Raw genomic sequence first — 21,635 nt, forward strand, 5'->3', positions numbered from 1 at the left:
GTCAGGTCTACTATTGGTATCTACTAATTTTGTCCTTAAGCAACTATAAACAATTTATTAAGAGAACAAATCACAAAGGAAAGGACCCACTTTCAGAATGACATTTGGCTCTACCAAACAAAGTCAGATTTGGGCAAAAGAGAAAAGAATAATAAGATTTGGTTGCATAGTTGATTGATGCAAAACAAAACGAATCGATTGGATATTGGTTCCATTAGCATTATATCTGATCCAAGTAAGAAATCTATACTTGAATTGTAGTTGGCAATTATTGAATCAATTCAATTAGCTTCTGTGAGAAGCAATCAAAGCATATTCGCACAAGCATATATTCTATTCAAGTGGGTGTATTTTCAAGGGAATTAGAAGGCTTTTGTCATAATCAACTCAATTTAATTTATGGAGCATGCTGCAGGGAAGATTCAATATTCGAAATGAAAGAAAAAAAGAAGATGAAAAAACCCTTCATTTGAAAAAGAAATAAATTCTTTCATTTGACAAACTACAGGAAAACAAATGACAAGACATACACACAACACAAGCTGCAAATATGAACTTGATTATGAATCTGTACTTTCCATAGGAAATCAAATGAAAGCAATCCTTAAAATATATAATTAAGTAACTTCCAAAGATAGCTCCCTTTTTTGGTCTCTGATAAGTCGGCATGATTTCGCCAGCAATTCCAGTGCCACAGAAAAATGTACATCTTTAATTTGTGAAGAATTTTGTATGATACGTTTTTAAAAAAGCAACTACCCAAGAGAATAAACCATTCGCTTAGACAGCTCTGCACCCACAACCTTCAAATATCTATGTAACTGGGATTCCAAGGATATCCTCTCAATGGGATCAAAAGCTCGTTGGACATCCTTCAAAATTGTAACAACTTACTGAGAAAATGAAATCATAAAACCAAATGACTATCAAACAGTGGTGGTTGCATACAACAACCAGAATCATCAATGCAACTTAGAAATAAAGTATATTTACCTTGTATCTCAGTCGAGACCCATTCACCCCAATTAGAATATTAGTGATGTCACCATCTATTCCCACATTAAGATCACTGGTTTCTGTATCAGATATATCATCATCGGTTTCCGACTCAGGCTCAAGCATTTCTTCATCATAGTCCATAAGGACATCATTCGAGTCCTCTTGACCTATGTCATCATGTTGCAATTCTGTAACATTTGCAGAAACACTAGGTGATGAGGACTCCATATTTTCTAAGCTGGCAAAATCAGTCAAAACAACATATGGCCTCTTATCAAGCAAAGGCCTGGCGATATCATATGGCACCCACCTGGAAACATCATTTCCACTTGTTATACTGAAGACATTAAAAAATAACAGGAAATGAAGTTTATATATAATACAGATTTTCAAGCTTATACATATAAATTATTGGTCTCATAGATGAAACTCTCTTGTGCTTCAAGGAAAGAATATCAAGTAAATAGGCCCAGATGACATCAAGGACCTTATGACCATGCCTGGAGTGGACTGTTCTAAAACTGGAAACCTTCTTTCTTTCTTTTTACAACTTACTATAACGTAAGGCTTGAAGCTATTCATCGAGAAATGTAAAGTTGACCATTATTTTAACCAGGTTTGACTAGAGGTCACCTGAGCATCACTCTAGTAAGAGATTAGATGTTAAACAAAAGAGAGGAAAATGTTTTCAAAATACAGGAATGCCAGAAAAAATTAGAAACCACCAACTACAGCTAAAAGAGAACATGGACCACTTGAAGATATCTACAATTAAAAAAATTTTGATGCCTTTATTATGATAAAATATCTGTTATTCTTTTAGAAAAGCACCAAGAAAATGCCAAACAATGATTTAGCTCACATCTAAATTCAGTAAACTAAGTGGGGAACAGGTTTGAGATACTCAGTATTAAGTTTTGTGACTGAAATGAAAGTTGATTTATACAATAATACTTATAAAGAAGCAAAAAAGGGGCTTAAGGTGGTTTTACTTCCAGTATTCACTGTTAGTTGCTAGATGCATGTGGACTTACTGGTATCGAAGAGGACAGAGAAGCTCTGAAGGGCGATATGCTGCTTTGTACCTCATCTTCCTGCAGGAATGAATGTAATAACCAAGATAATAATATTCAAGAGTAGGACAATGGACTTGATTTTCTTTCACACAACCTATTTCTTGCAGAGCTGAATACTTGCCCAGTGATAGAAAGGCAAAATCTGGATCCCAAAATAAATATTTACTTGACAAACATTTAGGGAGAATGTCAATCACCCCAACTGCCACTAGCTGGTCATCAATCAGATATTGCTGATGGAAAGAGCCAAAGCCACAAGGAGGAACTGTAGCATCACCAGATGGTGGAACAAACACTAAGGGAGTGTCAACTAAAAATCTCCTATATGAGGTCTCGTCGACCTTATCTGGTCTATCATTGTGCACTTTAATCTGATATTGCCTATACAATGCATACTCTTGTGGATCAAAACTGGATCTTTTCAAACGGATCTGAAGCCTATGCCTTTTTCCCTGAGGATGCTCAGGGCTGTTCTCCACGCACCTTCCTTTATTGTTCACATCAGAAGATTCTTCAGAAATGGTAGCAATTTGAATACTGTTATCAAAAGAAGATTGGTTCATAGCAGAATAAAAATTAAGATGCCCATTACAAGCCCTGATTGAAAGACCAGAATTTTCAATCAGCTGATTCAAAGAACTTGCCAACTTTTCTGCTATAACTTTTGGAGATGGACCATTATCTTGTGTGTTTTGTCTTAATATTTGTATTTGCTGGACTTCCTTCTCAGCTAACTGTGCCCGTCTTAAAGTGGCTGCTATTTGGAATGCAATGTTGCTGGAGTATAAGAGATTTTCCATTCCTTCAACTAGTAGCTTCCTTTTTGCCTGTGAAACTAATTTGACTGACGCCTTTGGAAGTTGAATACTGGAAGGGAAGTCCCCACTTTCGATGCATGTATGCACTGCATTGTCAATCTGGACTGACAAATAATGCAGAATTTCTTCTGCCTTATTCTTCTCTTCATTTTTATAAGACAAGGAGTCCTTCTTGGCTGAGCTTAAACTGTCATGGTGATTAGAAGTGCTTGTGTCCTCCATAAACTCAAAAGATTTTTTCATATCCAATGTCCCTTCTAAATACCTATGCATATAACATGGTTAGTAAGCCGAAGGAGCTTTCTTTTAGTATTCCTATGCTTTTAAACTTCGGATCAAACATGGATTCAAATCCCTAACAAACAGGTATATATTAGCTAGAGGAAAAAAATAATTCAGCCAGAGAAAACAAATTAATGTGCTACTAGAAATCAACAAGTTCAGAATAAAATCATGGAAAAGAGAGAATAGAAATCTAACCCAGCAATTTGGTAATTCACTGATTTATAAATTGGTCAACAAATGTGTGTATTAAAATATACACATATCAATAGAGCCTTTATGATACATCATTGCTATGACAGCCGAAATTATTTGAAACTCTTCCATGGAAACAAAGATGTCATCCTAAAATGGAAGCTTGACATATCATGGAAGCTTATTCTCAAGATCTTATAAGAATGAGATGATAAACCAACAAAAGAACTATCAATGCAAGCATCACATCAAGAAACTGAGAAAACAAAAGGAAGTATACCTTTGCATTCGTCTAGAAACTCGTCGTTGTTCCTTAGATGGAACAAAGTCACTGGCCTTTAGACGAATAGTATAGGACGGGCAACATGTTTTTTTCATATTAGGTTTATAAAGAAAACACCCAGACCTTCTCCAACCCCGGTCAAGCAGATCTGCCAAAGCAGCTCTAGAATAAGAATGGAGTAATTTTAAAGAAACTACAGCCAGAAAAGCTGGTAATATGTTTAAATCAACAGATATCATTATAAAGCTTCCAAACAAAACTGATATCAAACAACTATCATAACAAGGAAGTAATTTAAAATAAATGCACGCACCATAATCATGAAAAAGAGAAGATATTTCACATATCGAAAAGAAAATGCCCGCATCTTAGTTTTACATATGCAACAATGATTTCTGTACCTTACCCCGAATTGAAAATTTCCTTCCATCACCTCATTTAAGATGTTAACTTATTAAATGTATGCACGACAATATTTCATTCCCAAAAGAACTTGCAACAACATAATCAAATAATCAGTAGAACAACAAATCTTATATTAGCAATCAAGAAAAAATTGCATATCTTACTTCCCAAATGCTACATAACTTACAGAGAAAATGTATACATTCAAGTAATAAACCACAAATTCACCAAGATAACAAACTTTAACGTTAAAAACCTTGGTAGTCATCAACCGTCACGCTGTACGCCCATAAACCTACAAAAACAACGCCAAACGATTTCTCATCAACATCAAATTTGACCTTTCAAAAAAGTCAACAAATCCACGAATCAATTAGCCAAAATTTACAAATAAAAAGACGATTCAAATAACTAATTTTTGTATCATATTTCATCGATCTTATATCAATTTCGTAGAAATAAATTCAAGCAACGGACCGTGAGTGTTGCTAGTTTTGCGACCGGGAGATTTACAGTAACCACAAGGGCTTCTACACGTGCCACAATCAGTAACAACGGTCTCTCCTCGTCGGTTACTGTTATTACTGCTGCTCGCCTCGTTTCTCATCTTCGCTGCCGTCTTCGATTTCTTCATCGGCGAACCAAAACGACGTCGCGGACTCCAATTTCGTATCTATCTGTCTGTCTATATCTCTCTCCCTTCTCTGTCAGTTACGGAGGCGGCTTGTCTATCACGGTGTTATTGCTCTCCAGCTCTCATTTCTGCGAATAATCTTCAGGCTTAAGCAAGTACTATTAAATTACATTGGAGATTGAATCCTGTGCTTGACAGAGCAAACTATCACTTTGCTTTGATCATGATCCAACCCATTTAGCCACACGATTGGCGCTTTCTTGATCCATGATCTAATATTGTACAAAAGGGTCTATATGATAAAAAGTAAACTTTTTGTATTCATTTAAAATTAAGAAAACTTTAAGGGTAGTTTGAAAATTAGAAAGTTTTGCTATTTCAAGGCGGTATCTAGTATAATATCATAACAAAGCAGGGACACAGCTGCAAGAAAAACCCCATTCCCGAAATTCAAAACTGACATTTTTATAAGATTAAAAAAGGGAGGGCATTATCGTGATTATCCACCAAACCAGAAGCAAAAATCTGAAAACGTAGGCTTGAAGTGAGAGTAAACACAGAGAGGTATAGTTACAGTTGCCCGGTTACTTAAGAAACCCCAAATGTAATCAAAACCTCCTTCTCTAAATCTCCATTTCACCCCTCAAATCGCTTGTTAATCACACTCATTGCCCCTCAACCACACTCGTCTCTCTCTGATCCGTTCTCCTCTTTCCTCACCATTCAGCTAACTAGCTAGTCACCGAGCTCAGCTTTGTTTAAGTTAGGTGAACCCGAACGGCATGTCGTTTTAGATCTCATTGTTTTGATCTGTATGTATTCAACAATGAATCGAAGCTTTAGGTCTCAAGAAATGCAAATGCAGGCCGCGGCTTTGAAGCAGAGACAGCAATTACGAGCTTCAATGATGAGGGAGAAAGAAGAGGAGCTCTCATTGTTTCTCGAGATGCGAAAGCGTGAGAAGGAGCAAAGTAATCTGTTTCTTAATAACTCTGAAGAAGAGTTCGAAGCACCATTAGGTATTTTTATGATTTCTAATTTTGTTGCTCGCGAGACGGTTAGGTTTTATGCCGTTTTAAATTTTTCGATCTCGTGAAATGTCAAAAATTTTTCTTTTTGGTGGTTTAGGGTCGAAACCAGGGACTTCTCCGATATTTAACATTTCTTCTTCGAACACGCCGGCGAGAAAGACTGGTGCTGATGATTTTCTTAATTCTGATAATGATAAAAATGACTATGACTGGTAATGTGGTTATATTTTTTATTTTTTTATTTCTTCTGATTTTTTTTAGTGTTTTGTGTAATTTGATAATGTTCGACTCTTTGGGGTTTTTGTCGTTTTGAGCTCAGAAGAGTTAGAATAGAGAGTAGCTGATTCTACAAAAGGAAAATGAGAAAAAGGAAATGTTTACCACAGTATGGTAACATGCTTAGTTGATGAAATCAAAATGAGTTATTGATTACAACTTAAATGGGGTTTAATAAATTTCATTGCAAGTTAATATCCAGAAGGCAATTATTGTCGGTTTTTTGAGTTTCTTAGAATTTATTGAGCTGTTGATTTTGTGTTATTTATTCTTATGATTTATTTTCTTTGATGGGATAAGTTTGAAGTTTATAGAAGTCACAACCGAGGAAGTATAGATCAATGACTTTAGCATGTTTCAATATGTTTCAAAATCCATGCAAAACTTGATTAGATGTTTATTGAAGTGCTTTTTTCACAGGCTTTCAGCCTTTTACACCTCTTTGCAATGAGTGAGGAAATGGCCTCTGTTTATGGTTTGTGCTGGGAAGTATTTCATGTTTTGGAGGTTACATTTTCTTCACTGTTTAGTAAGGGTTGGAATAGCTTATGTTAGGGGCCTGTATCTGCCTGGTATCTTGGCTTCACCAGATGTTTCTACCAGTCCTTTATGCATGAACGCATAAAAGAAAAATTATCATATAGCTTTACTTCTTTTTCTAAATTTCCCTTGGTGTTAATGTTTTTTTCAGTTAATAATTTGTGTATTACCAGAGTGATTATTTCTGAATCAGGTTTCTTCAAGTGTTTATGAGTGACGATTTTAATTCTCTCTCTTATCTTTTCAGGCTTCTGACTCCTCCTGGGACTCCTCTTTTTCCTTCTTTGGAGATGGAATCACAAAAGACTGTTATGAGCCAACTTGGTACTTCAAAGGCCCGCCCTACTGGCCTGAAATCCAGAGTAAGAGTGCTATGAGTACTATCATAAAATTTTGGGCTGAATGGCACTTCCGTTTTGAAATATTTTGTTACATTTAGCATATGACATGGTAGTTTATAGATGTCCAAATTATCATTTGTCATGAGTTTGTTAAAAGTGAAATGTAATCATTATTTTTCTCTGGATTTTGAGGAAATCTGTCCTTACATGACCCTATTTGAAGGGAGTAAATATGCTGTTTTGGAAAATGGCTTTGTAGTTGTAATCAGGAAAAATTATGGAAGTTCAAGTTCTACATCTCCATGCTAACACTTTGAACCAATTGATTTTTTTTTTTTTTTCTTTCTTTTTCTTGCATGTGTGAGAGTTGCCGTTTCATTGCTCAAATTGTATATTTGTCATTTTAAGAATAATATAAGAACTTAGATTGTATCCAATATTGACAAAGCCAAGAGTTTGTAAGGAGTGGAAGTGCTTGTCTCATTGTCGTTTATCTCAAACCTTTAACTCCTCCATGGTTGATTACCTTGGTATTCTACTGTTCTGAACTTTGGTGTGATTTNTTTCAAGGCGGTATCTAGTATAATATCATAACAAAGCAGGGACACAGCTGCAAGAAAAACCCCATTCCCGAAATTCAAAACTGACATTTTTATAAGATTAAAAAAGGGAGGGCATTATCGTGATTATCCACCAAACCAGAAGCAAAAATCTGAAAACGTAGGCTTGAAGTGAGAGTAAACACAGAGAGGTATAGTTACAGTTGTCCCGTTACTTAAGAAACCCCAAATGTAATCAAAACCTCCTTCTCTAAATCTCCATTTCACCCCTCAAATCGCTTGTTAATCACACTCATTGCCCCTCAACAACACTCGTCTCTCTCTGATCCGTTCTCGTCTTTCCTCACCATTCAGCTAACTAGCTAGTCACCGAGCTCAGCTTTGTTTAAGTTAGGTGAACCGAAACGGCATGTCGTTTTAGATCTCATTGTTTTGATCTGTATGTATTCAACAATGAATCGAAGCTTTAGGTCTCAAGAAATGCAAATGCAGGCCGCGGCTTTGAAGCAGAGACAGCAATTACGAGCTTCAATGATGAGGGAGAAAGAAGAGGAGCTCTCATTGTTTCTCGAGATGCGAAAGCGTGAGAAGGAGCAAAGTAATCTGTTTCTTAATAACTCTGAAGAAGAGTTCGAAGCACCATTAGGTATTTTTATGATTTCTAATTTTGTTGCTCGCGAGACGGTTAGGTTTTATGCCGTTTTAAATTTTTCGATCTCGTGAAATGTCAAAAATTTTTCTTTTTGGTGGTTTAGGGTCGAAACCAGGGACTTCTCCGATATTTAACATTTCTTCTTCGAACACGCCGGCGAGAAAGACTGGTGCTGATGATTTTCTTAATTCTGATAATGATAAAAATGACTATGACTGGTAATGTGGTTATATTTTTTATTTTTTTATTTCTTCTGATTTTTTTTAGTGTTTTGTGTAATTTGATAATGTTCGACTCTTTGGGGTTTTTGTCGTTTTGAGCTCAGAAGAGTTAGAATAGAGAGTAGCTGATTCTACAAAAGGAAAATGAGAAAAAGGAAATGTTTACCACAGTATGGTAACATGCTTAGTTGATGAAATCAAAATGAGTTATTGATTACAACTTAAATGGGGTTTAATAAATTTCATTGCAAGTTAATATCCAGAAGGCAATTATTGTCGGTTTTTTGAGTTTCTTAGAATTTATTGAGCTGTTGATTTTGTGTTATTTATTCTTATGATTTATTTTCTTTGATGGGATAAGTTTGAAGTTTATAGAAGTCACTACCGAGGAAGTATAGATCAATGACTTTAGCATGTTTCAATATGTTTCAAAATCCATGCAAAACTTGATTAGATGTTTATTGAAGTTCTTTTTTCACTGGCTTTCAGCCTTTTACACCTCTTTGCAATGAGTGAGGAAATGGCCTCTGTTTATGGTTTGTGCTGGGAAGTATTTCATGTTTTGGAGGTTACATTTTCTTCACTGTTTAGTAAGGGTTGGAATAGCTTATGTTAGGGGCCTGTATCTGCCTGGTATCTTGGATTCACCAGATGTTTCTACCAGTCCTTTATGCATGAACGCATAAAAGAAAAATTATCATATAGCTTTACTTCTTTTTCTAAATTTCCCTTGGTGTTAATGTTTTTTTCAGTTAATAATTTGTGTATTACCAGAGTGATTATTTCTGAATCAGGTTTCTTCATGTGTTTATGAGTGACGATTTTAATTCTCTCTCTTATCTTTTCAGGCTTCTGACTCCTCCTGGGACTCCTCTTTTTCCTTCTTTGGAGATGGAATCACAAAAGACTGTTATGAGCCAACTTGGTACTTCAAAGGCCCGCCCTACTGGCCTGAAATCCAGAGTAAGAGTGCTATGAGTACTATCATAAAATTTTGGGCTGAATGGCACTTCCGTTTTGAAATATTTTGTTATATTTAGCATATGACATGGTAGTTTATAGATGTCCAAATTATCATTTGTCACGAGTTAGTTAAAAGTGAAATGTAATCATTATTTTTCTCTGGATTTTGAGGAAATCTGTCCTTGCATGATCCTATTTGAAGGGAGTAAATATGCTGTTTTGGAAAATGGCTTTGTAGTTGTAATCAGGAAAAATTATGGAAGTTCAAGTTCTACATCTCCATGCTAACACTTTGAACCAATTGATTTTTTTTTTTCTTTCTCTTTCTTGCATGTGTGAGAGTTGCCGTTTCATTGCTCAAATTGTATGTTTTTCATTTTAAGAATAATATAAGAACTTAGATTGTATCCAATATTGACAAAGCCAAGAGTTTGTAAGGAGTAGAATTGCTTGTCTCATTGTCATTTATCTCAAACCTTTAACTCCTCCATGGTTGATTACCTTGGTATTCTACTGTTCTGAACTTTGGAGTGATTTATATGCTTGAATTGCTAATGTTCTCTGGTCTGTTCTTGTTTGTATAGCTTGCAAACCCACAGCCAGAATCTGCCGCAAGGAGTAGCTTAGTATCTAGACAGCCAGCTTCCTCGCCAGGATTGAGTACATCAAGCACTGGTGTTCGTAGGCCCTCATCATCTGGGGGTCCAGGATCAAGACCTGGAACCCCAACTGGACGCCCTTCATTGATCTCAGCATCTAAACCTTCAAGATCTTCAACACCTACATCTAGGCCCACCTTATCTTCAATTAAGCCTGCACTTTCTGCTTCTAAGCCGACAATTTCTGCTACTAAGCCTGCAATTTCTGCCTCTAAGCTCACAAGTTCCGCTACTAGGCCCACAAGTTCCACTACTAGGCCGACAAGTTCTGGTACTAAGCCCACAGTTTCTGCTACTAAGTCCACAGTTTCTGCAACTAAGACCACAGTTTCTGCAACTAGGTCTACAGTTCCTGCAAGATCCTCCACGCCTACAAGGTCCACAGCCCGATCTTCAACACCTACTTCTAGACCCTCTATACCTTCTTCAAAGCCTACATCAAGGGCAGCAACTCCAACTCGTCGACCATCCACACCATCGAGTTCACCTAGTATATCTGCTCCTCCAGTTAAGTCCTCTCCTTCGGTTACCAAACCTGCTCCCACAACATCAAGAAATCCGGTGCCATCTCGTGGCAGTTCTCCTACAGTAAAATCCAGACCATGGAATCCCTCAAAGATGCCTGGTTTCTCGCTTGATGCTCCACCAAATTTGAGGACTTCAGTACCTGAAAGGCCACTTTCAGCCACTAGGGGTAGGCCTGGTGCACCCAGCCCCCGATCCTCTTCAGTTGAGCCTGTATCTAATGGAAGACCAAGGCGGCAATCATGCTCTCCATCTAGAGGACGAGCCCTCAATGGCACTTTGCACTCAAGTGGGAGCTCTGTTCCTGCAGTCAATCGAGCATATGCTAAAGCTAATGACAATGTAAGCCCTGTTGTAATTGGGAACAAAATGGTTGAGAGGGTGATCAATATGCGGAAACTGGCACCTCCCAAGCAAGATGACAAAAACTCTCCTCATGGCAACCTGACTGGGAAGTCTTCATCTCCAGACAGCTTGGGCTTTGGAAGAACACTGTCAAAGAAATCATTGGATATGGCTATAAGGCATATGGTAAGTATATGCTTTCTTTCAGTCCTTATTGCATTGTGTCACTAGGGTCCTTGGAGGCTCATTTAGAGTTATGCATTAAGTCTTGGAACTCCTACTCGTATTGATATCCATAGCATGGTTATTTTTGTTTCCTCTGTGCATGTTCTTGTTGGTTCCAATTATCTTTATATCTGTAGTTATCACTTACACTTAAATCTATTGAAAACATTTGAGGGAAGAGTTAATGAAACAAATACAGTGATTTACTTGTCATTTTCCTGATTTGAATTGGCAGGATATAAGGAGAAGCATCCCTGGTAATTTAAGGCCATTAATGACAAATATTCCAGCATCCTCTATGTACAGTGTGAGATCAGGGTCTGCGCGAAGCAGAACAATTAGTGTTTCAGACTCCCCTCTGGCCACAAGCAGTAATGCTAGTTCAGAATTGAGTGTTAACAATAACGGCCTTTGTATAGATGGGATTGAAATAGAAGATGATATTGGCAGTGAGAGAGGTGTTCCATCTCCTGCCAGTGTACGTGGGAGGTAATGCTCAAGGCCAACAACCCTAATATAAAAACGGCTTTTTAATCCGTCTTACATCATTATTTCAAATCTACAAGCTTGACAGTTTGAAGGAGAATTGATTTGTGGAACTCGCAGGGTTCAGGATCTACAATTAATGTAAAGTTTTCTTAGTTTGGTCAGAGGTTAAGTTTCTGTAATTCATTGTCTGTGTATTATTAGGAAAACCAAATGTATGCTGAACAATCATTCGTGTTCATTTTCAAATTTCAACACGGTGAGATACTGTGAACAGATCCATTGAATTGGATCATCCTTGTTATCCAAAGCTATAGTACCTTGTTCCCTTCCCCATACTTTTACCACTTGAATTTGCACAAAATTCCAAAGAAAACCGACTGCAATTATAATTTATTGAAGTGTAGACTTACGGTGAGGGCATTCAACCGAGGCTTGAAAGGGACTAGATCGAATAATGAAGCACCGCATCATAAAGAGGGTAACAAGGCAAGATTTAGAAGAAGTGGTATATTTTAAATTCAATATTATGAAAGCAGGACCACAATACAATAATGCATATGACCCAGCACCTTTTCAGTTTTGAGTTCAAAGTTTCACAGAAGAGATTGGCTTGTGGATCGAAGAATTCTGTAAGCTTTGGACCACAAACTATATCCAACTGAGCACAATCCAAGCTTCTAAACCAGTAATGTCTGTCTACAATCACCTGTCTGAGAAGAAAAGGTGCGGCCTCTAGCTTCAGATGCTGATGGCATATCAGAAGCCACGGACTTGAATGATGGTTGGTTGGTCAGATCCAAATCATTATGCTATCTGAAGCTCTACTAGAACAACAATTTTTTTCAACAAATTCAGGAATATCACCATAAAGTAGATGGATTTTATAATTAAGTTGAGAAATACACCTTGTTTAAGTCAACAAGTTTTTTTACATAAATGAACACAAATATGAAGTCCCATAAACTGAGATACCAAATCCATGAGGTTCGAAGGGCTTTAACTTAACTACACAACAGTCTAGTAAACTACTCTTACATATCCTTTTGACTTCTAAAAGCCAACAAATAAGGCCACAACAAAACTATCAAGCAGCAGCCACAACCTCAGCAGCTGCAGCCTGGGAGGGAGCAGTCGAAGCAGAAGCCTGAGAAGTTTTAGCGTCCTTGACAGGGGCAGGTGCTGGCGGTGAAGGCTTCAGGTGGGCAGGGGTATTGTGCTTCAATCTTATGAGTATATGCCGCATCCTTGAGAGGTCAGTTGGTTTCCCAGGTTTTGGACCTTGGATCACAACAATGCCAGGCTTCTTTTCCTGATCCTTCTTTGCTTTCTTCTTCTCTATAGCTGGCACTTCATTAGGAATAAGCTCTGCAATTGCTTTCCAGTAATTCTTATCAGCTTCAGCATGAAACTTCTGCTGGTTGGCCACAAATAACTGTCATATGAAGAGGCAAAAGTTAGAAATATTCATGCATCAATGCCCAATATCCAAGATTTATGAAGCAATAAATCTTGTTCAGAAATTAAAAGAAAGATTTCATCATGCAAAGCAAACTTGATGGTGAGGAAAAAGTCAGAAATATTTAAGCATCATTTTAGTATCCCCTATTTTGCATAAAATAATTTTCGAAGCCACACATTTAAAAGACCAACACAGCCCAGGTACTCTGGCAACAATATAAATAAGCTGCAAATGAAAGTGGCAAGTTGAAGCTGCATTAAGTGATTTCTTGTAGTTCCAATCTAATAGCACATCAATAAAATGATGATCAAATACAAAGCAGCAAGAGAGGCCAAGTCCATTTCTCTAAGCTATACATACAAGACATCACTAAGTATGCCAAAATGTCCATAGTCCACAGAACAGGCTATTTTCTTAGTTATTCAATGCTTTTGAGTATTTGAATTATGTAAGAACTTCTTCTTTGGCAACATGGCTTTCTGGCCATCAAATTTCCATAATTGCAACAAGGTTCAGAATGTTAGTAAGAGCAACAACACATTCATACAAGTCACACTCTCGTTTTATGCATATATTACTCACCAAATCATCGATTCAAATAATCACTCCAAATATCACACAACAAGCACCAAGATAAACAGTTGTATAACGTAAAATTCAAGAATATGTCTATGGGCAAGAGATACACGAGCCTAGATTCAGACCAACATAACATGCATACTACACCCAAATTGAACAAAAGTGTCAGAAAAGCAGCCCTCAAAATAAATACTACAATAAAAGAAAAGAAAGATAATTAAAAAAAAAAAAAAAATGATGAAAATATCTACACTCACCTTCTCTCTTTCCCTGTTAGTTTCTTTTTTATTTTCACAAGTCACAACCCTCTTCCTGTAGAATTCAACTTTGTATTCATCTGCTTCTTCAAGTATTTGGTTCAACATCTCTTTCTCTCTCTTCTCCTTCTCCTCCAATCGAATTGCATTCTCCCTAGGTATTAAAACAGCAATCCCCAACATAAACACTTAAAAAAAAAAACAAAAAAATCTCCAAAACCTCACAAGAGCATGCAATGCATATCATTATTACACAAAAACTTAGATTCGACAAATAACAATTACATATCAAAGAGAAAAGTAAGCATCTTTTTCAATTCTTTAAGCAGATTAATAGTAATTGAGCTCAACTAAACACACAATAGTATAAAACAAAGTTCAGTGAATCGTCACCCAATTGCAATTTCTATCAAATATGAAAAGTTTAAACTTTTTGGCACTTCAACTAAGTTTAATAGCACATCAATAAAAGAAAAAAAAAATGAAGTTTGATGTTAATATGCTTGCGTTTTGCTAGTAACATAAATAAGATAAGCAAATAAAAGTAAAGAAAAAACCAGAATTTTATACATTTTGTCACTTCAACTACTATAATTGGAACATGAAATTGAAAGAAAAAAAAAAAGTTTGGTGCTAAATTATACCATTTTTCCCTATAACTGAAATAAACTAATAAAATTTGAAAAAATTAACAGATCTAAACGAACCTTCTCCATTCTCTGAGCGCGAAGCCCTCCTCCGGTGTCATGTCGGACGGAGGCGGCAAAACCGGCCCGTCAGAATCACCGTTCGCATACTCGCCGTAGATCGACTGCTGCGATTCGAACACGTCGTCTCCAGCGTCTAAAGACGACTTATTGTTATTGAAGACCGGCGAATCAACGGCCGAGTCAGCACGATGGGAGTCATAGCCTTGATAACCTTCGTCATGAAAGGGATCAGTTGACTCCGCGACAGGGACCGAGTCAAACGAATCGTCGAAATTTGACATTGGTTTTTGCGTATGGTTTTACTCTGATCTTTCTCTGTTCAATGTCAGCGATAACAATTTCTAGTTTTGTTCGCGTTGCCATCGTGCTTTCTTGGGCCGAATGGGTTTGGACTACGGCCCATAATAAAACGACATGGACTGGCATGTAATGGGCTCTGGCCCAATTAGGATAAAAATGGGCTCCACAAAAGAAAACAGGAGCCCACAGCATAGCTTTCACTACAAAATTCTAAAGATTATACGACGACGCATGGTCAAATAAGGACACATTTTTGTCTGCTATTTTTATTATTATCCAACTTCGAGCTTCCTTTTGCCGTAGTTTATTAATGGAAAGGATAAACAATTAACGTTGACTCCAACACGTGCGTCAATAGTTAACCAATCTGGACCATCCGGCTGGAGGGAAAGGAAAGATATCAACCTGTTAAATTTTTTATTACTACTAAATGGGACATTTATTATTTTGGACAAAAGAAACGTGTTGTTTTTGTGTGGAATGGCTGCTTCGGAATCTGCCCCAGTCAACACATTACAAGCACACAAATTACTATTACACGTAGTTTCTGAGTTCTGCTTCTATCTCACAGGATCCAAAGTCTTTAACTTGGTCAATGCAATTCAAGTTCAATTAATTCTGGCCTAACTCATTCAAACCACGGCTGCTTTCAGCCTTCAACGACTCTTATAGTCTTAGTACTATAAATTAAATATCAGCATCTTGTTCTTTTTGTCCTATATAAATTATAATATACTTCAAAACTTCAAACGCCTCCTCTGTTTTTGTCTGTTCTTGTTTTGGGGTCTGAGAATTTGACGTGAGGTCGATCAAGATGGTGTTCTTTTTCTGGTTTCTTTCGGTTTGGTTACTCTTTTTTGGAGATGGGGTTATGGCGGCTACAGTGAGTAGTAGCTCAGCGGAGAGGACGATTAGTCAGACACCCACATGGGCTGTTGCGAGTGTTTGTGCTGTCATCATCATCGTTTCTATTTGCTTGGAGAAAGGTCTTCACAAGCTTGGAACGGTACGTTTATATTTCTGTTCTTTTAATTATGCTTTTATTACTCTTTTAGCTGCAAATTTAACCACTTTTTGTGAGTTTCTTCTTGTTTTTGTAACTGCCTTGATCTTCTCATTAACTTTTGCTTTCAGTTCTTCATGACTAAGAGGTGGTTTTTTATTTTTTTGGGTGAATATTGATATTCGTTTTATTATGTTTGTTCCAATTTTGTCAAGAGATTGCTACTTTTGTACTTGGTTTTGAGTCAATACGATCGTGTAAAGATTGAGTTTTGAAACAACTGGCCTTCCTTCTTTCTGTTTTCAGCGTTTCTATATAAGAAACTGTAGATTTCGTATAATGCTAGTAATTCATGGTAAAAAGATGCCACACATCTAGGAGTTATCCAAAATTCTTATTTTAAGTGATGTTCATCTTATTGGTGTTGATACGTAAATGAAGTGATGATTTTGTAAAAATATATGGCAATGCCAAAGAAGATGAAACATCACTTGTATGATAATTTTGAAAAATTTCGCGGATTTGTAATGCTTAATGGTTAGTAAAGGCTTGGTAGCTGAAAGAATATGTTATTAACTTTAGAATGATGTTATATTTGGCCCCTTTTATCTACTCTGCTGTTAACTTACTTTAATTTCAATTCAGTGGCTTACGGAGAAGCGCAAGAGGGCTTTGTTCGAAGCCCTTGAGAAGGTCAAATCTGGTGAGAAGATAAATTTTTTATCTTTCTGATATTGTTTTTTGTGGAGATAGACATTGGGTGCTTATTTGACTTTTGATGCATAATTCGTGCAGAGCTGATGGTTTTGGGATTCATCTCGCTGATACTCACTTTTGGGCAGAATCACTTTGCTAAAATATGTGTATCTTCAAAGGTTGCAGACTCTATGCTGCCATGCCGGCTTGGTAGTGATTCTGATGAAAAAGCTAGTAGTGAAGAGGAACATAGAAGGAGACTCTTGTGGTATGAACACAGATACTTAGCTTCTCTTGATAGCAATACTTTCTCGTGCAAGGAGGTGAGTACATATAGAGCTGGAATTTGTTTTAATTTGCTGAGGTTAAGAGCTTTTTTTTTTTAATTTAAAATTTCCCCTGGAACTGTTAGTAGGTACAATATATAACAATTTCCATAGAGAATTATGTTATGAGGGTTTAGGGATATGCAAGTATTTCCTTTCTTGTAATGTATGAGTCATCATGACCTTTTGTGGATAGAAGGTTTTAAATCTTATGCTGACAAGCGTGCTGCAATATCTTAACATGACCAATAGTGATCTTTTCTTTTCTTTTTTTGATGATAGATCACTTGATAGCTTTTAGATATTAATTAAAATCCTTTAATTTTGATAAAAGCTTACCTGGTTCCTGTCTACAGGGGTATGAACAGCTTATATCAGTAACAGCATTGCACCAATTACATATCCTCATCTTCTTCTTGGCAGTCTTTCATGTGGTATACAGTGCTATTACCATGCTGCTTGGGAGGCTAAAGGTATTGAAACTAGAATAGACTTGGCTTATTTAGTTTCAAAAATTGCTACTTGTATGTGTTTTGTATTAACATATAGTTATATTGGACAGATTCGTAAATGGAAGAAGTGGGAGTTGGAAACTCAAACCCCTGACTATGAGTTCTCAAATGGTATGTTTTCCTTGAGAAATTGAAAATCTTTTAATTGATTAATTATTTTTTTGGGTTTCTGAACATGAATTTCCCAAGTTACACCTGAATACCCAGATTTGTGTATCATCTTCGAAGCTAAACCAGGTCTATGTTAATATGCAGATCCTTCAAGATTCAGACTTAGTCATGAGACATCTTTTGTCAGAGCACACACCAGTTTTTGGACAAGAATTCCTTTCTACTTTTACATTGTAAGTATTTTAACTAGGAAATGGAAATCTTGTCAGTTCCAAGTGGATTGGGTTAGTTTAAATATATATTGTGATATAATCTTTTAGATTGATATTAAATTTCTGAATCTCTCTCTATTGCAGGGATGCTTCCTTCGACAATTTTTCAGGTCTGTTAGTAGGGCTGACTACTTGACATTGCGAAATGGATTCATCAATGTGAGCTTTCTGTCATACAATCTAAATTGTTTAGAGTTGGTTATACCATTCCTTTCTGACAATGCTATATCATTCATAGGTCCATTTAGCTCCCGGAAGTAAATTTGACTTCCAGAAATATATTAAAAGATCATTAGAGGATGACTTCAAGGTAGTAGTGGGAGTAAGGTACTGCTCTTTTCATATATTGTTTTTCTTCTTTTTTTATATTTCACAGTTTCTTGTTTGTACTACTCTTGCCTAAATAATTTGGAATATGTTTTGTTTGTATGCTTACCTATTTTTGTATTATTGGCAGTCCTGTGTTGTGGGCATCGTTTGTGGTTTTCTTGCTTTTAAACGTAGATGGTGAGCTATCTTTCCTGGAAAAGTCCTTTTGAACTAAATGTTCTGTGTATTGAATTGAGTTAGAAGTTAGTCACCTCAATTAATATATTATATGCTTTTCAGGATGGCAAGCACTTTTTTGGGCATCGTTAATCCCCTTGATTGTAAGAAATCTGGTCTCAGTGATCTTTATTCCAGATTAATTTGAAGATTTTTGAAATTCTAACTATCGATTGACTGATTCCAGATAATCTTAGCAATTGGAACCGAGCTTCAATCCATTTTGACAAAGATGGCTATTGAAATTACAGAAAAACATGCAGTGGTGCAAGGGATACCACTTGTACAAGGCTCAGACCGATACTTTTGGTTTGGTCGGCCTCAGTTAGTGCTTCATCTCATTCATTTCACTTTGTTTCAGGTATTGAATGACCTTCTCTTTTGAAGATATGAGATCTTTGATATATGTGTTAAGAGTGCAAAAGATGAAATAATTGTTTCAAATTATCTTCTGCATGCATAAAAGTCTGCAGAATGGTAACTTCTACAAGAATGACTGAAGAAGTTGCCGTTGTGGTTGATTGATATAGCTATATAATCCCAGTACTCTCTCTCGGTATCAATCAACCACAATTGGCAACGTCTAAAGTTATGCTTTTACTTAACATTTTTGTACTTCATCTGGTAACTATCTTCTTTCATTTTTCATTCTTTTTATTTGTTTTCTAACTCCTTTCTTTTTGTGCTTTTTGGGGTGCTTGCAGAATGCTTTCCAGATCACATATTTCGTGTGGATATGGGTAATTAATCCTTATCTTCTAATTAGTCTATTAAATATTGAATCATACATGCTTATTTTGTCCTGTTTACTTCAGTGCAAGTATCTCAAGTGAGGTATAACGAAGTCTTTTCTGTGCAGTACTCCTTTGGGTTGAAGTCTTGCTTCCATGCTAATTTGAAGCTCGCAATTGTAAAAGTTTCTTTAGGGTAAGCCATGTTGTTCTCCTCAGTGATAGGGAACTAAATCTAACATCAATTGTGCCCTTTACATGGCACAATGCTGCTTATAAGCAGATGCTTACAACAAACTTGATAGATCTTTTCAGGACATTATTTGTTAACCTATCAACCATCCATGAATTTATGTAGCATTCTTACAATATATTTTCCCTAGAATATTATTGAAGCCCTGAAAGTTATGTTGATGGAGTAAAGTTTTATGTTACCTTGACATCAAGTGGGCTGAATGTTTGTTGGCATTTTGCAGGCTTGTGGTCTTAATTCTGTGCAGTTACATCACACTTCCACTATATGCCCTTGTTGCTCAGGTAAGCTTGTTTTTCATTTTATATAGAAGATGGAATAGACCTCAAAAAAACATAGAAGTAACGAAATATATTTTGGAAAAAGATAAAAGTAATCTCCAATTTCAGATTCCCCAGTGTATATATACTCTGTTCAAACATCCTTGACCAATTTTCTGAAAAAAAATTAGTATTAGGGCTCATTGTTTTCTGTTTTTCCTTCTATATTAATGTTATTCATTTTATAAGTTGTACATGGTGAGCTAAATGAGTCCCTGGTGGATACTTGCAGATGGGTTCTCACATGAAAAAATCGATCTTTGATGAACAAACTTCCAAGGCCCTTAAGAACTGGCACAAGGCTGCGAAAAAGCAGAAGGGAGGAAAGTCCCCTGCTCGATTCCAGGGTGGAAGTGTAAGCGCAACCCCTTCATCATTGTTTACCTCCAGAGCACATTCACTGCATCGTTTCCAAACTACTGGCCACTCAAACCGCGCATATACCTATGAGGACATTGAGGCATCTGATCTTGAAGCTGATCCATTATCACCCACATCATCAACAAGAAACTTAATGATAAAAGTGGATCATGATGAAGATGGAGCAACTGAAATAAATGAACTCCATTATGAGAAGCAAACCAGCAATGAAAGTGACTTCTCGTTCGTGAAGCCTGCTCCGGCAAAAGAACCATGATATAGCTTTCAGCGGTGGCTGTAGTGTATGCAGTGAAAGTTTACTGTACCGGTTGTCTAAATATAATTTTGAAGATGACTTCTCATTTGGGAAGCCTGCCTGACAAAACGAACCATGAGACTTAGCTTCAGCATTGGCTATAGCAGATGCAGAGAAGGTTTACTGCACTTGTGTGTATAAACTTTATTTCTTTGGAGATAGAAGTTTAATGATTGAAATGGGTTAAGTAGATATAGTAGATTTACTTTTTATTTATTGATTTTTTTGTATAGACATGCTTGTTCATAAATTATGATGTGTAATAAAATCTAGAGTTCGCTTGTTTAAGCCCAAATATTGTTTAATGTTTGAGTTGGTGACATGAATGAGTTTAATGATATGGAAAATTTATCAAAATGCTTTCAACTGCAAATTAGATGGATGTTATAATGTAAGTCTACTTCTGTATAAGTTTTACATAGGGTGTTCTTGGTTTTCTGTCAGATCATTTGCAACATGTGGGGTGCTCCCAGAAGAGATCAATTGGAGTCTAAGAAGATTGAGGTCAGTGTGGTTTTATTGTGTGAATTTTCTTATGAGTATTATGTGGTGAGTTAGATACTCCATACTGTGCGATAAAATCGTTGATTTATATCTTGATACTTTTACATACCAATAATATCATATAATTGAAATAAGGAGAAGAAGAAGAAGAGTATTATTCAAAATGACTAATTAACTCATGATAAACGTTTATATTCTTGTGGAGAGTTCTGAATTATTTAAGATATCTTTCTCAGACAATAAAAATCTAAGTCACCAGTAGCGGACCATCTAGGGTCATAGCTTGTTTGATGGTTCGTGCTTCTCTAGCTAAAGACTTCATTTTCAAATGAGTTTGCATACATAGAAGTTATTGCAACTTGGAAGGAGCAGTTTCTTATAATTGAAGCACTAAATAGTCCTCAAAACTGCATACTTTTCCCTATCCTTTGGTCAAATAAACTGTACAATCCTAAAGAGTTCAAGAAATCCTGAATGTTAGCAAAATTTATTTCCAAAGCCCTCAATCATGTTTATGAAGAGGTGAACCGCTTGCCTTGTAGTGTGGGGAGGAAATTAGAACATAGAATTCAATTTTTCTACACTGTTCCTGGCTGCCGTGTGACACTGGTGTTATCAGACTAGACTTGTTTCTGATCCAGAAAATGGGGTTATCAGACTTGACCTGTCTTTGCTAGAGACCAGAGTTTAAAAAAAAAAAAAAAAAAAAAGGAAAAAGAAGAAAGCTCTGCAGAGATTCAAAGGAAAAAACACCTTATTAACCGATCATCAAGTCAACTTTCCACATACACATTAGGCATATTTATAGACAATAAATAAATGAAACAACAATCCTACATCAGTTTGTCTTTATGCATGAGA

General features: G+C 36.4%; 5 protein-coding genes across 6 annotated transcripts; 3 read left to right on the forward strand and 2 right to left on the reverse strand.

The window, feature by feature from the left end:
• Window positions 1-455: 455 nt before the first annotated feature.
• On the reverse strand, window positions 456-4,913 carry LOC116111724 (arginyl-tRNA--protein transferase 2-like). 2 transcript variants are annotated; one of them, XM_031397872.1, is made up of 6 exons: window positions 4,536-4,913; window positions 4,315-4,353; window positions 3,651-3,801; window positions 2,034-3,158; window positions 994-1,309; window positions 456-893 (listed from the first exon to the last, which is right to left on the reverse strand). In XM_031397872.1, exons 1-6 carry the CDS (start codon window positions 4,690-4,692, stop codon window positions 891-893), a joined length of 1,791 nt encoding a protein of 596 aa, XP_031253732.1. In that variant the 5' UTR covers window positions 4,693-4,913; the 3' UTR covers window positions 456-890. The 2 variants fall into 2 exon arrangements, with proteins under 2 accessions (XP_031253732.1, XP_031253731.1); XM_031397871.1 differs by having other exon boundaries at window positions 456-872; window positions 4,536-4,909.
• A 562-nt stretch (window positions 4,914-5,475) lies between these two features.
• LOC116111730 lies at window positions 5,476-6,916 on the forward strand. Its single transcript, XM_031397879.1, has 3 exons — window positions 5,476-5,711; window positions 5,821-5,935; window positions 6,787-6,916. Exons 1-3 carry the CDS (start codon window positions 5,507-5,509, stop codon window positions 6,914-6,916), a joined length of 450 nt encoding a protein of 149 aa, XP_031253739.1. The 5' UTR covers window positions 5,476-5,506.
• Window positions 6,917-7,516: 600 nt separating this feature from the next.
• LOC116111698 (mucin-5AC) lies at window positions 7,517-11,863 on the forward strand. The gene is made up of 5 exons (XM_031397841.1): window positions 7,517-8,086; window positions 8,196-8,310; window positions 9,162-9,276; window positions 9,861-10,991; window positions 11,266-11,863. The coding sequence occupies exons 1-5, from the start codon at window positions 7,882-7,884 to the stop codon at window positions 11,521-11,523; spliced, it is 1,824 nt and encodes a 607-aa protein (XP_031253701.1). The 5' UTR covers window positions 7,517-7,881; the 3' UTR covers window positions 11,524-11,863.
• Window positions 11,864-12,374: 511 nt separating this feature from the next.
• Window positions 12,375-14,840, reverse strand: LOC116111720 (clathrin light chain 2-like). Its single transcript, XM_031397867.1, has 3 exons — window positions 14,522-14,840; window positions 13,815-13,968; window positions 12,375-12,951 (listed from the first exon to the last, which is right to left on the reverse strand). Exons 1-3 carry the CDS (start codon window positions 14,803-14,805, stop codon window positions 12,604-12,606), a joined length of 786 nt encoding a protein of 261 aa, XP_031253727.1. The 5' UTR covers window positions 14,806-14,840; the 3' UTR covers window positions 12,375-12,603.
• A 715-nt stretch (window positions 14,841-15,555) lies between these two features.
• On the forward strand, window positions 15,556-20,448 carry LOC116111766 (MLO-like protein 10). The gene is made up of 15 exons (XM_031397910.1): window positions 15,556-15,830; window positions 16,473-16,530; window positions 16,623-16,846; window positions 17,206-17,322; window positions 17,412-17,472; window positions 17,617-17,705; window positions 17,829-17,903; window positions 17,983-18,071; window positions 18,202-18,251; window positions 18,354-18,394; window positions 18,478-18,651; window positions 18,995-19,030; window positions 19,150-19,217; window positions 19,498-19,558; window positions 19,827-20,448. The coding sequence occupies exons 1-15, from the start codon at window positions 15,639-15,641 to the stop codon at window positions 20,229-20,231; spliced, it is 1,740 nt and encodes a 579-aa protein (XP_031253770.1). The 5' UTR covers window positions 15,556-15,638; the 3' UTR covers window positions 20,232-20,448.
• Window positions 20,449-21,635: the final 1,187 nt, after the last annotated feature.

Source organism: Pistacia vera, unplaced genomic scaffold (assembly GCF_008641045.1).
Source record: "Pistacia vera cultivar Batoury unplaced genomic scaffold, PisVer_v2 Contig65, whole genome shotgun sequence".
Taxonomy (NCBI): domain Eukaryota; kingdom Viridiplantae; phylum Streptophyta; class Magnoliopsida; order Sapindales; family Anacardiaceae; genus Pistacia; species Pistacia vera.

Excerpts from the sequence above, each read along its gene's own strand:
- LOC116111730 (XM_031397879.1), top strand. The coding sequence starts at position 5,507 with ATGTATTCAACAATGAATCGAAGCTTTAGGTCTCAAGAAATGCAAATG. Across the intron at positions 5,712-5,820 it reads AGAGTTCGAAGCACCATTAG|GGTCGAAACCAGGGACTTCT; the intron begins GTATTTTTATGA and ends TTGGTGGTTTAG. Across the intron at positions 5,936-6,786 it reads GATAAAAATGACTATGACTG|GCTTCTGACTCCTCCTGGGA; the intron begins GTAATGTGGTTA and ends TTATCTTTTCAG.
- LOC116111724 (XM_031397871.1), bottom strand. The coding sequence starts at position 4,692 with ATGAAGAAATCGAAGACGGCAGCGAAGATGAGAAACGAGGCGAGCAGC. Across the intron at positions 3,159-3,650 it reads GTTTCTAGACGAATGCAAAG|GTATTTAGAAGGGACATTGG; the intron begins GTATACTTCCTT and ends TTATATGCATAG. Across the intron at positions 1,310-2,033 it reads CTCTGTCCTCTTCGATACCA|GTGGGTGCCATATGATATCG; the intron begins GTAAGTCCACAT and ends TGATGTTTCCAG.
- LOC116111698 (XM_031397841.1), top strand. The coding sequence starts at position 7,882 with ATGTATTCAACAATGAATCGAAGCTTTAGGTCTCAAGAAATGCAAATG. Across the intron at positions 8,311-9,161 it reads GATAAAAATGACTATGACTG|GCTTCTGACTCCTCCTGGGA; the intron begins GTAATGTGGTTA and ends TTATCTTTTCAG. Across the intron at positions 9,277-9,860 it reads CTACTGGCCTGAAATCCAGA|CTTGCAAACCCACAGCCAGA; the intron begins GTAAGAGTGCTA and ends TTGTTTGTATAG.
- LOC116111766 (XM_031397910.1), top strand. The coding sequence starts at position 15,639 with ATGGTGTTCTTTTTCTGGTTTCTTTCGGTTTGGTTACTCTTTTTTGGA. Across the intron at positions 16,531-16,622 it reads CCTTGAGAAGGTCAAATCTG|AGCTGATGGTTTTGGGATTC; the intron begins GTGAGAAGATAA and ends TAATTCGTGCAG. Across the intron at positions 17,706-17,828 it reads TTCCTTTCTACTTTTACATT|GGATGCTTCCTTCGACAATT; the intron begins GTAAGTATTTTA and ends TCTCTATTGCAG.
- LOC116111720 (XM_031397867.1), bottom strand. The coding sequence starts at position 14,805 with ATGTCAAATTTCGACGATTCGTTTGACTCGGTCCCTGTCGCGGAGTCA. Across the intron at positions 13,969-14,521 it reads GCGCTCAGAGAATGGAGAAG|GGAGAATGCAATTCGATTGG; the intron begins GTTCGTTTAGAT and ends TTTAATACCTAG. Across the intron at positions 12,952-13,814 it reads CTAACAGGGAAAGAGAGAAG|TTATTTGTGGCCAACCAGCA; the intron begins GTGAGTGTAGAT and ends TTCATATGACAG.